The 23,245-nt window shown below is 47.1% G+C and overlaps 1 protein-coding gene across 1 annotated transcript in view; it reads right to left on the reverse strand.

Moving 5' to 3' along the window:
* Positions 1 to 12,280: 12,280 nt before the first annotated feature.
* LOC128121008 (protein FAM156A/FAM156B-like) overlaps positions 12,281 to 23,245 on the reverse strand; it is a 69,240-nt gene continuing 58,275 nt past the window's right edge. Inside the window, exon 3 of the mRNA XM_052755407.1 lies at positions 12,281 to 14,784. Coding sequence (XP_052611367.1) covers positions 14,047 to 14,661 — 615 coding nt within the window. The 5' untranslated portion in view covers positions 14,662 to 14,784 and the 3' untranslated portion in view covers positions 12,281 to 14,046. The remainder of the gene's footprint in view (positions 14,785 to 23,245) is intronic.

Below are 23,245 nucleotides of genomic sequence, written 5' to 3' on the forward strand. Positions count from 1 at the left end.
GCTGAGAGCAATAATTAATAAATGGGAACCCCTGGAATTGAAAAGCTTCTGTAAGGCAAAGGACACTGTCAATAAGATGAAATAACACCCTACAGAACGGAAAAGATATGCACCAACCCCACGACTGACAGAGTGCTGATCTCCAAAATATATAAAGAACTCAATGAACTAGTCACCAAAATACCAAACAATCCAATTAAGAAATGGGGTACAAATCTCAACAGAGAATTCTCAACAGAAGAATCTCAAATGGCTGAGTCACACACTTAAAGAATTGTTCAACATCATAGCCATCAGGGAAATGCAAATCAAAACAACTCTGAGATACCATCTTACACCTGTCAGAATGGCTAAGATCAAAAACACTGAAGACAGCGTATGTTGGCGAGGATGTGGAGCAAGTGGAACACTCTTTCACTGCTGGTGGAATTGCAAACTTTATACTATACAGTCACTTTAAAAATCAGTACGGCTGTTTCTCAGAAAATTGGGAATCATCTACCTCAGGACCCAGCAATACCACTCTTGGACAGATACCCAAGGAATGCTCAATCATACCAGAAGGACACATGCTCAACTATGTTCACAGCATTATTATTTGTAATAGCCAGAACCTGGAAACAACCTAGATGCCCTTCAACTGAAGAATGGATTAAGAAAATGTGGTACATTTACACAATGGAGTACTACTCAGAAGAGAAAAACAGTGACATCGTGAAATTTGCAGGCAAATGGATGGAATTGGAAAATATCATCCCGAGTGAGGTAACCCAGACTCAGAAGGACAAACATGCTATGTACTCACTCATCAGTGGATATTAGCTGTAAAGTAAAGGATAACCAGGCTACAGTCCATACATAGCTCCAGAGAAGCTAGGTAACAAGGAGGGACCTAAGAGGGATGCATGAATTTCCCTGGGAATCAGAAATAGAAGAGATCTTCTGGGTAAATTGGGGGCAGGGGCTGGGGATGGGAGGATGGGAATAGGAGAGATAGGTTTGTGCTGCTTGGGAGCATGACGGAGAGAGAGAGTAATGAAACAGATAATTTGATAGGGGAGAATTTTGGAGTTAGGGAGAAACCTGGTTCCAGGGAGACTCCCAGTAATCCACAAGGATGACCCAGCTAAGACTCATAGCAATGGTGGAAAGGGTGTCTGAACTGGCCTTCTAGTGGAATCAGATTGTTATCAGAGAGCATTCATCCACTAACTGATGGAGGTTGATGCAGAGATCCACAGCCAAGCACTCTGTTGAAAAAAGGGAGGAGGGGTTGTACAAACCAGGGGGATCAAGTTCATGAAGGGTGGTGGGAACCCACAGAGACAGCTGACCTGAGCTCCTGGGAGCTCACAGACTCTGGATCCACAGCTAGAGAGCCTGCAGGGGACCAACCTAAGCCCTTTGCATGTGGGTGACTGTTGTGTAGCTTGGTCTGTTGTGGGGATCCTAGCAGTGGGATCAGGACTTATGACCACTATGGGAATCAGTATGTCAGTTCCTGAAATCATTAAGAATCAATCAACCTCAAGTTCCAGCTATACCACCCTTGGGCATATGTGCAAAGGATTCTTCATCCTACTTCAGGGACACTTGTTCAACCATGTTCATTGCTGCTCTAGTCCGAATAGCCAGAGACTGGAAACAACCTAGAAGTCTGTCCAAAGAAGAAGAGACAATGAAAATATGGTACAATTACACATCGGAACAGAACACAACTTTTAGAAATGACATGAAATTTGATGGCAGTGGATGGAACTAGAAAAAAAAATCATCCTGAGTGAGGTAACACAGACACAGAAAGATAAATACGTATGCACTCACTTGTAAGTGTGAATTAGCCTTTAAGTAAATGATAACCACTGGGAAGTGGTGGTACAAGCCTTTAATCCCTGCACGTGGGAGGCAGAGGCAGGTGGATCTCTATGCATTCCAGGCCAGCCTGGTCTACAGAGTGAGTTCTAGGACAGTCAGAGCTACACACTAAGAGCCTGTCTTGAAAAAAACAAAAGAAACAAAAGTAAATGATAACCAAGCTTCAATCCTTAGACCCAGAGAGGTTAGGTAGAGAGGAGAGGTCTAGGTGGGGATGCACGGATCTCCTGGAAGGGGGAAATATAGATTTTACGATAGGACTTGGGGGCAGGTGGGGACAGTAAGGAGGTGAGGAATTAGGTGGGGAAGTGCTAGAGGGAGAGAGTGGGGGAGGGAAGGCTGGATTTGGGGGACACTTGGGCAGTGGTATAGAAATATAGTGCATTGAAAACTTCCTAAAATCTTTGGAGATGATCCTCATGAGGACTCCTAGTAATGGGGGATGGACACTGAGTCATAACTGACCATCTCTTGAAGCCAGCCAAGACTTTCACTGGAGGGACTGGGTTACATTCAATTGAGTTCTGGGCCAAGGGGATCCCATGGAAATCCTCAACCCAGGCTGTATTTAAGACAAAGGGATGCACTCTGAAAACTGACAGTTGGAACCCATTGCTGAGGACACACAACTCATTGAATATGGAGAAGTTGAACTGCTGCCTACAAGGAGCTTTCACCCCCATGTTCTGGTCTCTTTGGTGTGGATGCTAACAGAGCCACAAAACTACTGACCTATAGTCTGTCCTTCTTGCAAAATGTGCTGGGGCAGTGGTGGTACAAAAAATGTCAGAGTGGCCAAACAATGTCTGATTTGACTTAAGGTTCACTACTCAAGAAGGAATTCATACATGACATTATTTGGATAACCAAGATAGAGAGCCCACAGACCTAGGGTAAAACCAAACACTGCTGGTCTAAAAAAATAAAAAAAAAATTATTTTCTAATGATGATCTGCTACACTCATAGATTAGTGCCTTAGTCAGTCATCATCAGAGAGGCTTCTTCCAGCAGCAGATGAGAACAGATGCAGACATCCACAGCAAGCTGTTATGAGGAGAGAGAGTCTACATTGGAGGTCTCTATCAAATCTCTACCAACAGAGCTCAGGAAATCCCAAGAGGCTAAAGACTGTAAGAGCCAGAGGTGCTGGAGGACACCAGCAGAACAAGGCCCTTTGAATCAACTAAGCAAGGCACACAGGAGCTCACACAGACTGAAACAGCAAGCACAGGGCCTACCTGGATCTACACCAGGTCCTCTGCATAGGTATTACACCTACTGGCTTAGTATTGATATGGGACTCCTGACTGGGAGGACATGGCGGGGGGGGGGGGCTCTCTGACTCTTGTGCCTGCTGTTGGGACTCTTTCCCTCCTGTGGGAACACCATGTCCAATTTGATATGATAGTTTTGGCTTCATCTTGTTGTATTTATTTTGTTGTTTGGTTTTATCTCGTAGAAGCTTGTTTGGTTTTTTTTCTAATGAGGTGTAGAAAGAGAGTGGATCCAGAGCAGAGAGAAGGTCAGGAGGAATTGGGAGAAGCAGAGGAAGAGGAAACCATCATCAGGATATATTATATGAGAAACAAATTTATGTTCCGTAAAACAAAAAAAACCTGTGAATAAAGATATTTATGTTTGGAGTATATTGGACACTAACTGAATCAAGAGAATACCAGTTTCTAAAAACCTCTTATTTCAATTTGTGTGTGTAGGGGTGTGTGTGTGTGTGTGTGTGTGTGTGTGTGTGTGTGTGTGTGTGTGTGGTGTGTATGTGTGTGTGTGTGTGTGTGTGTGTGTGTGTGTGTGTGTGTGTGTGTGTGTGTAAGGGACTGGATCTGCAAGTAAGTACAGTGCCTGTGGAGGCCATAATAGGGCATGGGATTCTCTGGAGGGCTAGGCTTCTTTGCATTTGTGGGGTGCCCCACAATGTTTTCTGGAACCAATTCCCAGTCCAATGCAAGAACAGCACATGCTGCTGTTAACTGCCAGACCCCCTGCATTTCATTATGTTCACAGAACTTCTTGGGCATCCATTTGATTTCTTTACCATTACTCCAGGCACACTGCACTCTCTCAGGATCGGCCTGACAGAAAGTGGGACAAGCTTTGTTAATGGAACACAAGGAAGATCCGAAGAGATCATGACTGGGAAATGAGGCTCAGTTGAGTTTGAAGGGCTTTGGACTACAAATGTGCAAGCTGATGGAATCCATCTGATGGATACATAGTCAGATACTGCCAGGGGGTCCTCTCTCCACTCTGTTCCCCTCAGTGGCCAGATATCACCCATGGGACTTTCTATCAAGCACAGCACTGGAGCCTGCCCAGTTGTAGTGTGACTCACACCAGCCCAGGTACATTCTGAAGGCAAGGGACCCTTCATCGTGTGTGCAGCAAATACTCAGGATGGTGTAGACATCTTGTTATATTTGCTTAAACGCCACAGTGAGCTCTGGGGATTCACTGGAGAATGTGGAGAGATCCTAGCATGGGTGCTCTTGGGAACAGGTCAGTCACAGCATCCTGTACCTGGAGTGTGCCAAGAACCTCTTTAGCCACCTGGCAAAGTGGAGGGTGTGTTCATGGGGGTTTTTAAGTCTTCCCTGAATTCCCCATGCTTCTGAGTAAGTTTGTGAGGGAATGTGTTCAACATTGTAGGAAGGGGGAGTAGTATGTGAGCTCTGTGGGAGAGGGGGCAGGGAGGCAAGAAAGAGGAGGGAATCCAGAGGCTGATGGGCAAGAGAATTGTTGGGCAAGGGGGAGATGTGCCAGAGTAGTTTCATGTTGAACAGGGAGTCATGAGTGCACAAGAAATGGGTCATCAAGGATGTCTTCTGGGGCTAGCTCTAGGACAGAGAGGAGACTGTGGGGGGAACCTGATGAGGTATATATGGTGTCTCTCATTCTTGTGAGTCTTGCTCCGGGGCTATGGAGTGTGAATATGAGAAATCTCACGGTCACATCATAAATTACCACAGAGGAAGTGGAATTGAGACACAATTAGAGGTCAGCGTGTTACTAGAAGGTCAGTGTTCTTGGGCTGGGAGCAGGTATAACAGACAAACTTTGGCCAAAAGGAAAGTGCCTCTTTTTTATTTCCTCAGACTATGGGCATCAAAATGAGACCAGATTTGGAGACCATAACCTGGGCAGGGGTAGCAGAGGTAGAGGTTTCAAGTACCAACGGTTTCCTAGGAAAACTACAAAATCCTCTAGCTGAAGGGGGCCATCAGGGCAATACAGGCTCTCCCTGTTTGGTAGGGGTGAGAACCAGTCTCACCACATAGATTTCTGAAGGTCTACAAATTCCTGGGGATTCTCAGGATGATTCTCAGCCACAGAATAGATAAGAGGGAATGGGGACCCGATGGCCGAGGCAAAGGGAAAACCCTGGTGGTTGACTGTGGGTCTCTTGGATCAGGAAGCTTGGCTGGGAAGAGAAAGTGGCAGGGGAACCGAGCATCCTAGCCATGAATTCTGTTCCCTCCTCTTCTGAAGAAGGGCAGCAAAGGCTGGCTAGGCTGGGAAAAGCAGGGAGGCAAGAGCAGGAAGAGGAAGTTCTGAAGACACATGTCCCTTTGCCCTGGATGAGCTGTCACTGTCCCCACACCATACTCTAAGGTGGGGGCAGCTTCCGGTGAGAAGAAGAGCAGCTCCTTACCCTGGGGGACTCTAGTGGATTATCCTCCTTTGCCATTGGCTTCAGGACCCACCAAAGTGTCAGCATGGCCAGGATCTGTCCACTGCCAATGGGAAGTCCTTCTTTGCACAAAGAGCCCAAAGGAACTCCAGAGCTCCGTCTTGAGGTACAGTGACTGTGATCTGGATTATTGGATCTGAAAAGATCAGTCGTCCCTCCTGAGACTGACCATTTGGAGAGCGGTCCCAGGGTCATTGGGAATGAGCCTCTAAATTGTTTAATAGGATGCCACAAGCCATCGGGTCACTTCAAAGAAGAGTCTGATGGTTGGAGAGTGGCAGGCTTTGCCTTTTTTTGTCTGTCTTTCTGTCTCTCTCCATCTCTTTGCCATGCTCTCCATGAGCATCCTATACCACACAGAAGTGATGGCTGTGGTTGAGTGTGTCCCCTAATGCTCACAGGAAAGAAGCTTTGTCCTCTAAGGAGCAGGGAGAGGAGTTGGTGGGATGCTTAGGGGTGGAGCAGTGGGGGAAGAAGTGAAGTTAAGGCCAGTTTGCCTCCAGAAGGTCTTTGACCTACGTCTGTGCTGTTTCTATGGATGTCGTATGTGAGCAGATACATGTTTGTTTGGGGGCACATGTGCCCAAGGGGAAGTGTGTGTCGGTTATGACACCCACACATGATTCAGGCATTGGCCACCTTGTTCGTGGAGACAGTCTTTCTGGTGGATTGAAGCTCATGATTAGCCTGGCCTTGCTGGGTGGTGATCCAAACCAATCTACCCACCAGTCTGTGCCTCACCAGATCTAGGATTCTGAGGGCAGGCTGCCATGCCTGGCTGTTCCCACTTAACTCAGTCACTCATGTTTGTGCTGCAAGCACCATTAGTGTCAGAGCTAACCCCCAAACTTTTCAAAATGGCGTTTCACAGATCTCGCGTGAACCTGCACAGGTTCGGTGCTTGCTGTCTGGACTGCTGTGAGTTCATTCGTGCAGCTGCTCTTGGATATGCACACATCCAAGAAAATTCTTGTACCACACATTGATCTTCAAGAAAAAAGTCTTCAGATTTAGGTGAATGTGGAAGGTTGGGTGGATCTGGGACGAGTTGGGGGGAAGGGTGTGGGGATGATGAAAACAAATTATATGAAAACCACAAAGAACTAGTAACGGTAATTTTAAAGGTATTTGATGGAGGTCATGGCCACTCAGATTGTCTCTCATTTCCTGTCTCAACTGAGTGTCCTGTCACCCTGTCCCATGCCCTCCTACAAGGAACTGGAGCTTTGCTGATTGGACACTCAGCCCCGCAAACTGGGGCCAAAATAAACATTTGAATGAGGTATGTGGTATAGTCATTCATTACCGGAAATGGAGTTTCAGTAGCAGTGAGTCTCTTCATCCAGCGGGTAATAATGCCAGCACATTTCCAGTCACAGTGTATTTCTTTTTGTTGGGGGGGGGGGTTCGAGACAGAGTTTCTCTCTGTAGCTTTGGAGCCTGTCCTGGAACTCACTCTGCAGACCAGGCTGGCCTCGAAATCACAGAGATCCACCTGCCTCTGCTTCCCGAATGCTGGGATTAAAGGCATGATACAGCATATTTCTTAAGTCCACAGTGTAAAGATTTCCTGTGATGCTTACCGACCAGCAGAATTCTAGGAAACAGAATACATGAAAATCTGAGACCAGGGAACAGCAAGATGATAAACCACTGTGTGAGCAAGCCTTTTGACTGAGTAGAGTTCCTTGACCCCATGTGGTAGAAGGAGAGAACAGACTCCCCGTGTTGTTCTTTAATATTCACATATGTGTGCTATGGCGTGTACATCTGTGAATACACACACACACACACACACACACACACACACACACACACACACACACACACACTTTTGAAATGTAAGAATACAATCAGAAAAATTGGAAATTATATTCTGGAAAGCACTTGGGTTCACGACACCCAGGAAAGACACCATCTTCTGGTGCCCAGGTGCCTGGGAACATGAGAAAGTCAGTTTGGACACTGTTGCTTGCTCTCCCCAATGCCTTTCCTCAGCCAAGCACCGAGGCAGTAGAGAACAAAATGGTTATGCAGGCAGAACCCGAGAACTGTTGCTGGTGAGCCCCTTCTTCCTATGCACGTGCACTTCCCTCTAAAATATGACCTTCCTCCCTGGATCCCTCAATTGTACCAACTGAAAGAGATAATGCATTCCATGTCCCTCACATGCAAGAGACCTGGACAGGACCAGAGGTGTTGAGGTCCTCTGCTCTAAAGCTGTCTTTCTTTGTTCTCCAGACTATTTGGAATTCAGTTCCACGTTGTGTGGACCTAGGGGAACAAGCCTGCCTATTAGATGAGTGTGTCCCTACCTCTTCCCAGAGGACTCCCCTTAGTAGCTGCTAGGAAAAGATGACAATCAGGCAAGCAGCAGTCTAATTTGGACAGTGAGTATAGGAGCTCAGAATGCCATTAATATTACTGAAGGTGTATGGTTTTGGGGATTCACTGTCTTGCTAGAAGGGTTCCTGTTCAGGCAGCAGGGTAGGTGTTTTGAAGTACTCAAAGCAGAGTTTCTTTCTCTGTCCTTTCTCCTGGTATCCGTGTTTTTAGTTCCTAATGCTTACATTGTCCTGAAGCCCTATAGATTGTCCATTGACTTCAGGAAGGAGAGGCTTCTCCCTCCCACAATTTCATCTGTGTTATGTACCCAAACACCACAAAGCAAGGACATCCATTGAAGTCTGAAGTTTGTTGAGCAATTTCAGCATCCAGCCCCCAGCATCAACATATCTGGAGGCCAAACCTTAGACTAGGCTCAGTATAGAGCAATTGACAGAAATGCTGAGGGCCACCATCAAGAACGCAAGCAAATCTGTAAGCCCATGAGGATGCTCTTTCCAGGTCATTACCAACACCTCACCACCCCCACCTGCACAGTACTCAGTTCTCCATGTGTCATCCTGTGTTGCATGTGCTCTGTGGCACAGGGCTTACCAAGAGACCTCACTCTAAATGGGGATAGTCGCACGTAAAGATTAACATCTGTAGGTGTCTTAGGGTTTTCTTGATATGAAGAGACATCATGACAGTGGCCACCCTTACAAAGGAAAACCGTTAACTCTGGCTGGCTTACATTTCAGAGGTTTAGTCCATTATCACCATGGTGGGAAGCACGGTAGCATGCAGGCAGACATGGTGCTGGAGAGGTAGCAGAGAGTTCTACATCTGGATCCACAGGCAGCAGGAAGAGAGTGAGTGAGCCACTAGGCCTGGCTTGAGCTTCTGAGACCTCAAAGCCCACCTGCCAGTGACACACTTCCTTCAACAAGGCCACACCTACTCCAACAAGGCCACACCTCCAATAATACTACCCCTTATGATTCTCTGGGGATCATTTTCATTCACACTACCAGAGTAGGGATAGCACCCATTGACTGGACATACTCATGACTGTTTCCATTCAAAGGACAAGGTAGTCATTAGGAATGGAGACTGAGCTGGGCGTGGTAGGTCTCACCTTTAACCCCAGCATGCAAGACCCAAAGGTAGAGAGATCTCTGTGAATTTTCTTCCTCACTGGGATATTTATACAGTTCTGGGACAGCTACAGCTACACAGTGTTGCTCAAAACAAAAACAAAACATAATGGAGACTGAAGGCAGAATGCCTGCTTCTCCTATTGCATCCCACTAACTTTCATGTCCTCTAAACTTGTTCCAACTTCTTTTCCCTCAGAGCTGGATATTCACACTGGGTCACATGTAAACTGTGATGGTACCCACATGCAGCGCATTTCTGTAAGGTTGAGTAGATCAGACATATGAACGTGGTGGGATTTGGCCCATGGTACTAGACAGGCAGGATGAAACATTGCACCTTAGGGGCATTCATCATGTTTTTGATCCTTTCCTTGAGAGGCACCTGCACAGTGTCTGTCCATCCCAGTCTTCACTTCCACCTGAGTCAGTGAGATATGGCAATGGCAGCTCATTTGTTATATTTTCTTTTTTTCCCCTTGATTTTGGAGACAAACATGAATGGGAATTGTTATCCTCAAATTCCATGGGGGAATTCTGCTTGGAATCTGTTGTTCATGCTTTTGAAGTCAAGTCTCAGGGCACATGTGTTAACGATTTTACTTGGCATGCAGCTCTGCAAAAATCCACCTCACCATGATGAACAACTTATTTTATCATTGTGAAAACGATATGACCATTTTTGGTTCCACACACAGTGAGGTCATGAAGTATACATGTATACATATAGTCAAGCTCATTTAACTCAGAATTACAGCCTGTGAGTGAATATATGGTGTGTAACGTATGACAATTTCCTCTCTTCTGTGTCCTAACAGAGACACTGAGAGAGAGGGAGAGATGGAGGGGGGAAGGTGAGGGAGAGGTTCTTTCTGCAATCTTGAGAATTCCTTTGTGCAACCACCAGACCATGGATTCTGAGCTTGTTCCATTTTAGCCCTTTTGTGAAAGCACCCGCACATGCAGCACAACAGGGCAGTCGGCCCAGAAAGCAGAGCATCTGTGGCACTGGGACCAGGACTGCACAGGTGTTCACAGACCCTCTCTGGGTTGCCAGCAGGAGGAAAGGAACTGCCCCATTTGGACACTCTCACTGAGAATCCAATGGGCCCTGTAGCTAGTGGCCGAGGCCCTGTTCTTGTCCTCTCTGACTCTGCTTCTCACAAACAGGCTCAGAGCACCTTCAGGAAACTCCTAATGTTGAGAAGGCTCTGAAACACTGAACATGCTCCCCCACACTCTTGCTTCAGGTCGGGGTCCTGCAGAATGAGGCTGGTCACGTGGCAGTCTCCATGAGCCCTGGCTCTCTCCTGGTAACCTAGGCAACCACCCACACTCCATCCGTTCAGAAAAATCTCTTTTTCTCCCAGGTTATTGATTTCCTCTGGCACAGCGGTTTCGGGATGAGATTACCAACCTACACCTCTGCCACCGCCTCCTGTCCACAGTCCTCACAGGGCCTCACACTGAGTCACGACATTTAAGGAACACGTATCTCCAACCTCTCATGAGAGAAAATCAGAATGGGGCACTGGGGGAATGTCTGTCTATTTCAAAAGGGCTGGGAGGGGTTGGCACGACACAGTCATAGAGGTAAATGATGTTGCACGATGAAAGGTATTCCAATGGCATCACCATGACAACTCCAATCAAGGCATAATTAGAGTCTCTCTTGCAGCACCAGCTTTTGAAACGTGCTTGTCGTTTTGAGAGCAGCAGCAACACACCTAAGGCACTGGAAAGTGCTCGGGAAGATGCTGCCTGCTGTCTTGTGAGTGTGAGGAACACATCCTGGTCTTCTCATCCAAGAAACACCTCACCAAAGACTGTGAGGCAGGAAGTGGGAGCACAGTGTGCCTGGGGGCTTTACGACTCAGGAAAGAGCTGGTGTTGTTTGAAGGTAGATTGCAATTGATTCCAAGTGTACAGCTCAGGGCTGGGGAGCCAGGTGGCTGGGAAAGTGTCTGGCTCATAGGCAAGAGAGCCTGAGATAGGATCCCCAAGCACTCACTCAAAACTCAGGCCTGGCAGGAACACCCCTAATCCTAGGGCTGCTAGGCAGAAAGAAGAGGATTCCTGGGACTCACTGTCTACCTGATCAAGCCACACTGGTGACTTCCCAGATCTTGGGAGAGATCTGGCTCAGAACACATGATGGAGAGAAATAGAGGAACACACCCAGAGTCAACCTCAGACCGCCAGCCACACAGGCATGAGGGCCCACACTTGCACACTCCTGCAGGCACTCACATACAACACACATATGTAATTGTACAGCTCAACCCCTGGAGCAGGACTAAGAAATGAAATGAAAGGAGGTAAAGACTCCTGCAGGCACTCACATACAACACACATATGTAATTGTACAGCTCAACCCCTGGAGCAGGACTAAGAAATGAAATGAAAGGAGGTAAAGATGATGAGTCAGTAGTCATGGTCAAGTGAGAGCGTCAATGGGACTCAAACAACCAAGGACAAAGTAAGGCGACTACCTCGTCGGAACAGAAGACAACCCGGAAGGGGAAGCAGGGAGCATGGGTGATGGCTCCAGTGACCATTAAGATGCCTGGGGCAGAGATCTTGGCCAAGCCTTCAGTGTTGTTATCCATAGAAGGCATGGAGTTTCCAGGGGGTGGGGCGCTGGAGCTGGCAGCTGAGCCTGGACCATCCTGCCAAAAGTTCCTGCATCCACCATGCCAACAGAATCACAGTGGATCCTGTTGTTGGTTGAGGTGGCTCACTTGACTATCCAGGGAGGTGGGCCTTAGGCCACATGGTTCAGTGACCTCCTCCTACTCTGTCATCTCTCTCTGAAACTTTACCAGTGTGTATTCTGACAAGGGGCATGTGGTCATACTGCATGAAGAGGTGCCGTCAGGAAGACCATCAGGCAGGTGAAGAATCAGGTAGGGGAAGATGTGACAGGAAGAAACCACCTACACCAAGAGATCCACTGTTGAAAAGGACAAAAGTAAGCATTGCTGTATCAAGGAAGGAATATCATAAAGTAACAAAGAAAACTTAACTGTAGTGGAAATTTAACTTGTCACATATCAGTAGTGTGGCTTAGACCATGTGTTACGAAACACACAACGTGTTGAACAAACAATCCACCCTGGATTAGGGTGGAGATCACTACACAGTTTTTTCACCTTCCCAAATCTCTGACAAAACGACATGATGACTTTCCAGTCCACATTAACAACAGGAGGCAGTTGGTCACAGAAGAGAATATGTTTTCACATTTGGAACAGGGCATTTCACGGCGTCTGGTACAAGCACAGGACACTACAGACTTGAAAAGAGCAAATCATTTCAATGATGGGGAAGGTAAAACCCACTTGTACGCCCTGACACAACTGATCAGACAGAGGTACAGGTGCCCTGTCCACTGACTGCATGTCAGGGGGCATGTGAGAAGTTAGGACTACAGAGAGCACAGCAAAGGACACGTCTCACCGTCTCCCCTTGTCGCCTAGAAGACAAGATTTATCCTAACAGGATGCCTTCACACTCAGAGCTATCAAGGCACCCCGAAATGGCTGGCAGGGATGTGTTTCCGAGACTCCACCAGCTCCCTCTAGCATTGAGAAGTCATACACTGAGCACTGCACAGCGGTTGCTAAGCAGCAACCTGGAGCAATGGCCAACTCTCTCATTTGAATAAGGCCCCAGACCACCCCACCTGTGTGGCATATAGGCAGGTCAAAGACTGGTCTTCTTGTCAATTCAACGAGGGGTGCATTCTGCCCTCCCATCTGCTCTCTTGAATCATCAGAGTCTTTTAGCAGCTAAGAGACACAGAGCGTGCACAGATCCCCAATACTACCACTAACAAACCTATGGAATACTTTCCACTGCTGGCCCTTGACCTGTAAGAGCAAACTTAAGGGCAAACTGACCTCCCCAGCTTCCACTCCATAATACGTGTATACCCAGGCCACGGTTATTTATACTGTCACTACTGGAAAACATGGGACTCGTGAAGACAGTCCTTATGAACATTCGCCACTTATCACCAGTTTCTGGTGATAACAATATGTACACCACTGTCCGGCACTATAATGATGCCACCCAAACCTTCCTTCAGTACAGTCCTTGCCCATTCCCCAGACTGTCCATGCTGACCGCAGCATGTACACTTGAGCTTCTCGTCTCTTTGTCTCCTCGTCTACATGAGACTATGTCTCTCTTGACCTGGCTGCATGTCTTTAAATGATTTCATTGAGCAGATGAAGAGGAAGGGGGTTGGTTGTGACGCAGTTCTGAAATTCCAAGTCAGCCTCTGCTACGGCAGAGTGAACAATAGGTAATTCCTGCAGAGATCCAGGATTTGGTATGGCTAAGGAGGGACTCCTCTCTTGTTCCGTGTAGGTTCAAACCCTGGGGGTTTTACTCAATACAGTGCATTCGGTAGCTAGCTGCTTTAAGCCTGCATTCCCTTGCTTCAACTTCTAGAAGCTGCAAGTCGATCTGTGTCTGCTATCCAGAACATGCATCCCATCATATCTGTAAGCCCTTTTCTGGGGCACTCAATAAACTGACATCAAGAAGGCATATAAAAGACATATGTATGTCTTATATATACATCATATATACATATACATATATACATATACACACAGAGACGATGTTGGTTCTTCTTAACTGGAAGATGGGGGCATTGAGTTCCCAGAAAAATGAGTGAAAACTCTGTGTGTGAATCACAACATGGGAGCTCAGTGATCCCTGGTCCCCAGTTTTCTTTTGTATCGGCTAACACACACCACCATACCCACAAAGGCATGCTTAAAGACATAAGCAGGGAAGTTGAAGCCTTTCCTAGGACAACTCCCATCATAGCACAAGTGTTGGGACTCATCCAAAGGCAGCTGACTGCCTTGATCTCAGAAGGGTCTGGGCCCCTGAGCTGGCCGTGCCACACTGTCTGAATACGTTTTCACCTCCATCCTCTGGGAGCCAGCTCCGCGGCCTTCTTCCATCCTCTACTTGAGCATCCTCTGGAACATCCTCAGGCTTTCCTGCTGCCTCTCCAGCTGGAGCATCTGCTCTGGCTCCTGATGCTCCCCAGGCCCCTCAGGCAGGGGGCTCGGTCTGTTGGCTCCCAGGCTGAGGGTGAGGCCACTGAGGCCCTGTACCAGCGTTTCCCAGGAGGGGGGGTTGGGAGCCTTGTTCCCGTCTCCACTCACCCCAGCAATGCTCGGCACGTGGCCCTGGCACCGGAGCTGATTCTGAGCTCTGTCACCTGAGGGAGAGCCTCTGACATCCCTTTCAAGCAGGTAAGGTGCCATGTGATCCCGGTGCCAGCGTCTCGAGTGTCTCAGGAAGACTTTCTTCCTCTGAGGAAAGCCCTGCTTTTCCCAGTATTGCTGCCACAGGGCCTTCTTCTCTCGGGCCTGTTGCTGGAGCAGTCCCTCTGACAGAGGAGCAGGGGCAACTGAGCCAGGGCTGCGGCAGAGGCTCAGGCCACTCAGACTCATCCTTAGCTTTTCTGAGGAGGAAGGCTGAGAGCCTGCTGAGGCCTCTTGGGAGCTTGTCACAGTGGCCATGCAGGAGGGCATGGAAATCGACATTGGATCCCATTTCTGCAGCGGATCCATGGGGCTCTAGTCTGAGCCGGAGGCCACCCTGAGCCCTGGTTCCAGGAGGAAAAGTGAAGGTGGAGACTTGTGGAATAACTAGGCGATAGCCAGGAGGAATGTGTGCAGCCGGGAAAATCCAGACTGTAACAAGAGGTGAGAAGAGAAGAAAGAAAGCCCATGATTATTCATCTCACTTTGTCTGTCCCTCATCTTCAACATGGGGCCACCTCCCAGGCTTCTTCCGAGGGTTACACGAGATGATACATGTCCAGAGAGCTTAGCACAGGGCATGGTACATCAACAGCATTCCTGGATGGCAGCTGGAACTCTTTCTCATGCCTGACAGCTCATGAGCAAGGGAGCATATGGTGAACCACATCGATTCTTGCCTCACTCCCCGCCCCTCTCTCAAAGGCAACTCAACTGCAATGAATGGACAGTGATCGCCATTCTTCATAGAGGTGTCTACATGAATTCATAGGACAGAATTGTTTATGAGCGTACAAGGATTGGAAACCTAGTACCTCACCCGTCTCTGATTTTCATCCCACTGATCATTGGCTTGCCATGCTCTCCTAGAACCTGCTCAGTTGCCTGTGTGAACACTTCCATGACATGTACTGAGATCATAACCAAATTCCCTCCTTGTGATGAGAATGATAGAATCTCGGCAAGGGGCTTTCATTGACTCTGAGGTGGCTCTTTCCTGTGTAGGAACATGTGACCTTAGACAAAAGTCAACAAGTAAACGTTGCCTGCCATTAAGTTTCAGCCACAGATGTCCTGATGTAGTGCTCAGAGCCAACTACCGCTCAACTGCTTGAATATGGTCTTGCCTTTACCTCCTGTAGTCCTACACCTACTCATCAACTGACCTGTGAAGACCATAGCCAAACTCCATTCTTGCACTCTGCAATGCCAGGGTTTGTGTCCTTTCACTTGGGCATGCAAACTGCGTCCCTGAGCATGGCTGACAGCTGCAAACTGTTGTGTTACACAGAAGTCTCCTCACCCAAGGGAAAAGCAAGGACCGTGAAAGGCAGGAAGTAAAACCAAAGGGGTATTGAACAATCTGGGTAAAGGTGGCATCAGTGAAAGAGGGCAAAGTCTGCTTAGTTGCTCATAGATTCGGACATGGGAGTCACACCTCTGCCTGCAGATAGCAGCAAGGTAGAGTTGGCCATGCTCTGTCCCAAGTGACTGCATGTTCTGCACACTTGAAAGACAGAGGACTGTGGAGGCTGAGGAAGGCAGCCTTCAGGAAGGCTCCCTATGTTAAGGCATGGGGGATAACTGAAGAAAGACATTCTGCGTATTTGTTCACCTGTGTGTGGGTGGTGGGGGGGGTGATCAAGTTAAGCTTCCTACTGCATGGAAGTGAAGAAACTGCTTCCAGGAAGGAGATACTAAATAATGTCACTGGGCAGCACTGCTAGTCAGCTGCCATTCAGTCTTGCAGCCTCCTGAGCACGAGCTTCACGAAATTCCAAGACAGCCAGGGAGGTCAAGAAGGGAGGGGTGAGGGAGAAGGAACGGAAGTGAGGGAGAGACTTTGAGAGAGAAACTAGTCCCACATTGTTCATCGAAGTCATCAGAAAATTTGCCACTGCTTTTTCACCTCCTCTGGACTTGGTTTCTGCTCTTCTATGCAGTCACTGAAGAAGGTCCCTGGCACAGCTACAAGGTCATTGTCCTTTCCACTCCACTTCCCTCTGCTCATCCAACTACGAACGGCAGCCATCATCACTGTGAACATGGTTAGCTTAATGATACCTGGTGACAGCCCATCTTCAGCACAATGGTTTCCTGGAATATGTCTTCCCTCTTGATGATCAAGGTCCTCCTCTCAAGATATTCAGAACGCTTTGCGTACCTTTCTCACCCAACATGTCCTTTCCTGGTTCTTCCCTGGAGACAATGGTTTCATAGGAAACCAAGTTACTCCTCAATCACCAACTTGCACTTCCCCAAGGCATGGATCTCTCCACATGCATTATGCCCCTACTACAGAGGAGCACTCCTTACCAGGCCGATGAGGGCCCGTCCTTCAGAAAGATAACCATTCCACAACTCAACCTGACACACCATGTGTTTTCAGGGTCTCTCATGTGTCCACCTCCAACAGAGGAAGAGGCAGGCTTGGCTGGGTGGAAATGAGGGATGCAGAGTGCACACTGCTCTCATTTAGCTATCCCACAAGAAACTGGAGGAGGGAGGCCATGTCTTTGTGTGGCAGCCATGTGAAGGCTCATCTTTGCCGAAGGCTGCTGACACCTCCATCCCTGCGGTGTGACTAGCTCTAGTCTATACTCCAGACCAGGTATCTGGTGAGGGTGCTCACATTCTGTCTACTGCTCAGTAAGTGATATTCATGGGGAACTTACAGGTGCTCTAGGAGCTGAGGTGTGAACTCATATGGATCCTTTTATCCGGGAGGCAGAGTATTTGGGGGTGGCGGATATTACACTCAAAAAAATAAATATTTATTTGGCTTTGGTCTTGATGCATGAACAAAACTACGATCTATCTCAGGATCAGGTAGCACAGAAAGCAAACCAAACAAAGCCACCCCAGGATATCCGAGCATGTAACAACCTTTGCATTGCCAGTTATGGGAAGACTAGGAATCCTCTGGGATAATGTGGAGGGCTGGTGTGGGGGTTGGAGCAGATTCTGCGTACAAGGACAGTGTGGTTGAGGGTTTTGAAGTGGGAAGCAGGGTGTCACAAGATGAGTCTAAAGTGGTAGCCGCTCACACTGCTCCATGAAGCAAACATTGTGGGTCAAGGGCAAGGGTTTGGGCACATTACCTTTAAAGCAGTGCCTAGGCTGCTGTGGCTGCTGACAGAATGCCAGTTCCCTCACTATATCCCTGCACTTCCATGGATATTTTGCACCATTCCTCAATTATGTTCAAAGAAATATTTCTATAGATGCGCCCAATCATACAGAGAATTCTACGGATTTGAACAGGAGAATAACGCCCTTAAATTACTCGTTTAAGAATTCAATGGGGGGGCTGGAGAGATGGCTCAGAGGTTAAGAGCACTGACTGCTCTTCCAGAGGTCATGAGTTCAATTCCCAGCAACCACATGGTGGCTCAAAACCATCTGTAATGAGATCTGGTGCCCTCTTCTGACCTGCAGTCATACATGCTGTATACATAATAAATAAATCTTAAAAAAAAAAAGAATTCAATGGGACCTCAATATCTCGTGATGGGGTTAGAAGTGATGATGCCAACAGCCGGGGTGGGAATCTTTCCAAGTCCTGCTGAGACAGGCTGATGGGACACTAGTGAAGCTGCAGCTTACTGGACAAATTCTAGGTGGAGGACAGAAGAGAAGACTTGTTGGGGTCCTGCTGTTGAGATTGGATGAAAGCAAAGAGCAAGCCTGAGACTTCTATGCCTATTGGGACAGTAAGATCGTGTTTGAAACTGGCAAGTGGGAGATGCTCTCGACTGGCAAGCTCTCAAACCGACAATGTCTCTACCTGTTGGGAGGGGATATTAATGATGTGGCAGAAGAGAAGTTCCAGGCCAGCCAGGCATATGCATTTGAAGCCTCTTGGCTTCACTCAGGGCTAGTGGACAGCACTAGTGAGAGGAGATCACCAAAAACTAGGCTTTGAAAATGCCACAATGCAAATGTCAGGTTTGGTGGTTTGTCTAAACTAAGAAGAAAAGGGCAAACGGAAATGAAATACAATGGGTGACATAGCCACACCATCGTTTAAGGACAGCAATGTGGCAGCATAGTCTCATGTCAGTCCTGTTGTCCCCCTTATTTAAGGAAACACGTCCTGATGACTGAGTCTCTAGACGAATTTCTAAATGGTCTTATTAAATAAGAAACACAGAGCCAAATATAGGGGTGAAAGCCTTAGAAATTAGGGAAATAGTGAGAGCCACCAGCACACCTTAAACTCATCAAGTAGCTTCCAAGAGAGCTACTTCCTGTCTACCCAGGCTTTTATTGCCTTGCTGTTCTGCCCTCTCATTGGCTCTTAGCCCAGCTACCTCACTTCCTGTTACTGCATGTCTGTACAGACCTCCAGGTCTCTGTGGTTGGTACTGGGATTAAAGGCGTGTGTCACCACGCTTGGCTGTTCCCTAGTGTCTCCTTGAACACACAGAGACCCTTCCTGCCATGTGATTGGATTAAGGGCGTGTTCTACCACTGCCTGACTTCTGTGTTTACCTTAAAATGCCTTGCTATTCCCTTTGATCTCCAGGCAAACTTTATTTATTAACATACAAATGAAGTATCACCTCAAGTCACCCTGGTGCTCTTACCTACAACAGTAGCTACCCTGTCCTGGAAGCTCAGTGCTGGCAGACAATCATCAAGTCAGATAACAGGATTTCGGTGGCCCTGGGGTGTATTCGGGTGTCCTTTACCTGAAAGCAATGAGACTAGGACAACTGCTCCACCACCCACTGTAGCTGATCCATTCCGAAAGCCTAATAGGTCCTTACTAACTTACTGAAGTTCCGTGTTCAGAACATACAGATTTAGGCATTCATTTAAACCCTTTTATGAATTTATTCTTTAGTTTTAATTTTTTATTTCAGGTCTCACTTGTAGTGTAGTTTGACCAGAAACTCACTATGTGGCACAGAATGATCTCAAATTTCTGGCCGTCTTCTTGCTCTGCCCTCTCTGGGATTATAGGAATTGGCCACTATGCTTACTGAATATGTGGGGATGTGTCTGGGTCTTCCACACTTATAAACCCGCTCTCACATGTGTGCAAGCTACATGTGTGCAATGTTTGCCACATGGCCTGGATCTCATTAGGCAGCCAAGGCTTGCCTCCAACTCCTGATGCTTTTGCCTCTGCCTCCCAAGATCCTGCCTGAGAGACTTGCTGACACCCATCTGCCTATCTCTAACACTTATCGAGGCATCTACGTTCTTAAGCTGAAAATGGAGAACATGGCTCTCCCAGTGTAGGGAAATAAATCCCATTGCTGACTACTGGATTCTTAGTTCTCTGCCTAAATTACACGTTTCTCAGTGGGGATGGGGGCACTCTGACTGATGGGGAACAGCACGCCCTTACTACACTTGACTTGAGCATTCTTCTTTAAACTTTGATAAAAGATTCCAAAGTAGACCTCCAGTAGTTCCACACAATGTGCTCCCGAGTTTTACCCTTGTAGGTTCTCAGCAGCAGCCGGTCCCCTCCAGATGACCAGATCCTAGCAAACAGATCAAGCATGTCACTCTCCATCCAGATTGAGAACCGTCACACTTGCCTCCTATTACTGCCTTCATCAATGGGATGCGCCACGGTCCATTTGCCAATAGTGGCTCCCCGGGCAGTGTTTCAGCTTCAGACATTGTGGGTCAACTGCCTTTGGAAATTAAAGTTTAAATTGTAGGTTAAACTGGACTAATGCCTTTCTGATTCATCTTCCCTCTGATGAGGCCAACAGACCCACGGATGTCCTCACTGTGGAGATTCAGTCTCTGACTTTGACATGCCTAGATGCATGGACTCTGTATAAAATGCCATGTAATCAGTCTGAGGCATTAGGCAAGCACATCTCATAATGTACTTGGGCCCAACCGCAGCATGCTGTAGAGCATACCCGAGGACCATCACATGACCACAAGAGTATCAAGAAAACACAGTCCTGTTCATGACTGGATGCTGCCAGTCAAATCGAGACTGTTACCATTTGAGTAAATGAGGCCACTCAGAGAGTTGAGAAATCACCAAGCATGTGTCAAGTCAACGTCAACAATGAAGGCCCTCAGAACATAAAGGAGACTTAACTGACCATGCTTAAGATGACCAGTAGGAAGTTAATGTCCAGTCCTGGGTCACAGGGATACCACCAGATCAAGCATTGTAAAAGAGAGTGCAATGAAGGTTATGATTGCATCCGTCCAGTCCTATTTGTTGAGTAACTTACCAGCATGTTGTCTCTGTGTGCTACATCACCTCTTTACAACTTTCCACTAGCAGGAAAGAAGATCCAGTCTGATCTCATACTTACATTGACTCCTGAGAGATGCCTACATGGGAAATAACTTCCATAAAACTTATGGACACTTTACTGGATTTTTATTTCTTTGTGTATGTTTACTTTTGTCTGTACATGGTATTGAACGTAGGGCCTGATATAGAGTAGGCATAAGCTAAAACTGGGCTACACTTACAGCCTTTTCTTTTGAAATTTTCTTTTGACACAAATTCTCACATCCTCTACACAGGCTATCCTTGAACTCAGTCTGTAGCTCTGCCTTAGAGTCTTTCATCCTCCTGCCTCTGCCTCCCAGCTAGCGGGGATTACAGGTATCCACCAGCAGGCATGTGTTTTCATTTTTATTTGAAGGCAAGTCCTTGGACAACTTTCCTCTTCCACAAGAAGAAAAGACCAGTACTGTTTATCCCGAGAGGGCCATCAATTATCAGCTCTTCCTTTTAGCTTCATTTACCCTGTATGTGCTATGGTGTTTTGAAAATTGACAAATAAATAATTTTGCTGTAACACGAAATCTCAGCATATAAAAATACAGTGGCCACAAGTGTGACAAAGGCCTGTGAATGAGAGTTATAACAATATTAAACTTCTTACAAACGTAAAGAATGTGTGCCATGTTTAAGCACCTATTCCCTGTCAAATGCAATTAAAGAAACACAGACACACAGACACACACACAGACACACACACAGACACACAGACACACACAGACACACAGACACACAGACACACACACACACACACACACACACACACACACACACACACACAAAGAAACCCAGACTGTGAGGTCCACCTTGTGAAGAATGCTTGTTTACCACTCTCTAGTCTTAGTTCATAACAAACCATTTCTTCTTTGCAGAAATCATCCTGGGCAGAATCCCCCACAATTGATCCCAAGCAGCAAAGGATGAGGTAAGAGTCGTTATCAGCTTGTAAATCTGCCTCAATTGGTGGGGACACAAGTGATCTTATTACCTAGACCTCACATGATATGAAACAAATAATGATGAAGAAATTGGCACAAGTCTTCAGAAAATCCTTCAACAGTTAGAGTTTGATGGAGACCTGGAAGTGACCTTTGTTTCAGTCAGTTCTGTGTTGTGGTTAAGTAGACAGAAAAGGATTCCCCAGAGGAAATGATCTAATGATCATGTTAATCTGCAGCAGGGACCATGTGCGAGTAAGAAGAAAGGATAGCATGAGGATTGTGATATCATGCAGGTGACTGTCATGTCTCTCAAGTGAAAAATCACGAAGTGAAACCAGTGCCATCGGCCCATGGCCCAACTGAGGAATTTCACAATAATGCTGCTGATAAGACATCCAGGAAGGAATACATAAGAACCTCCTCTGCTCATTAGGACTTGTCCAGGGGTCATTCAATGGGTACAAACAAGTCCACCATAAAGTTTGTCCCTCAAATTCCTTCTTGCGTAACTTGAGTCAAGATATCCCTCTTGTCTGTGGCCATGAGTAGACAAGCCCATCCTGAGTAAAGACATTGAATTGCTCCATGCATCAAGTAGTAGTTGTGTATGAAAAACCACCAGGAGGATGTGGGTTTCAGGTCAAAGTTCTTGATTTGGAGATGGAGGGAGTAAGTCAGGGAGAGAGGGAGGGAGGGAGAGCTTGAGAAAGAGTGAAGGTCAGAGATGGAGGGAGACAGAGTGTGTGAGAGAGAGGCAGGTGGGGCAGACAGAGAACCACAGAGCAGAAGAGAGGAAGAGAGAGAGACTGTTCCCAGTCTCTGGTGGTCCACTGTAAGCATCATGGATGGCATCACTAGGTTTAAATACTGTCTAGTTGCACAATGCAGTGAGTGGACATCTCCTGCTGAAGTGTCTAGAATCACCCGGCCTTGCCTAAAACAGCCCACCTACGTTAGAGGAAAGGGAGCTTGTGCTAAGTTGAAAAGACCCGCTTTTCAACTCTGGTGTTCTTTCTCTGAAGTTGTGTGCCTTAAGCTGCTCATGGACTCCTGTCACTTTCTTCAGGATCTGATGGACAGGTGGACAACTTGTGTCAAGGTGCCCTCCCTGCCTCTGACTTCTAAAGCTCACCCTACTTCTGTCTCAAGGGGTGTTGGGAGGAACTCCCTGAGGTGTAGCCCATACTAGATTGTTCCTAGAGGCCAGTTAGGTCCTTACTCCCTAAAAACAAGCCTTGTATCACCCTTGGCAAAACCTTCTTTCCTTGTTCAGATACCTGATTCTTCAGGGGAAAAGGATCCCTTCTCTTGCCTCTTGGTTACTTACAAAATACTTGTACTTTACACGAGGGACATTTGTGGAGGGTGAGATTCCACCATTCCAATAAGGACTTGGGATCTGTTAGGACATAGGCTGGTGATAACCAGTTAAATAACTTGCAAAAGACAGTACGGAGTTGACCCAGGACAAGAGTTATGAAGCAGGCAGATTTCCAGGAGTTTGAGTCCAGCTGGAGGTACATAGTCATTCCAGTTCCAGCTTGGTCACATGGTCAGAGTCCGACTTTAAAAACAAACACAAATAAACGTTTTAGAGAGATCAGACATGATGGCACAAACAGTGAACCCTAACACAATGGAAGCAGATGCAGGCTGTCCACCTCTGTTCCAT

This window comes from Peromyscus californicus, unplaced genomic scaffold, assembly GCF_007827085.1.
Source record: "Peromyscus californicus insignis strain IS unplaced genomic scaffold, ASM782708v3 Scaffold_10__1_contigs__length_136768540, whole genome shotgun sequence".
In the NCBI taxonomy this organism is placed as follows: domain Eukaryota; kingdom Metazoa; phylum Chordata; class Mammalia; order Rodentia; family Cricetidae; genus Peromyscus; species Peromyscus californicus.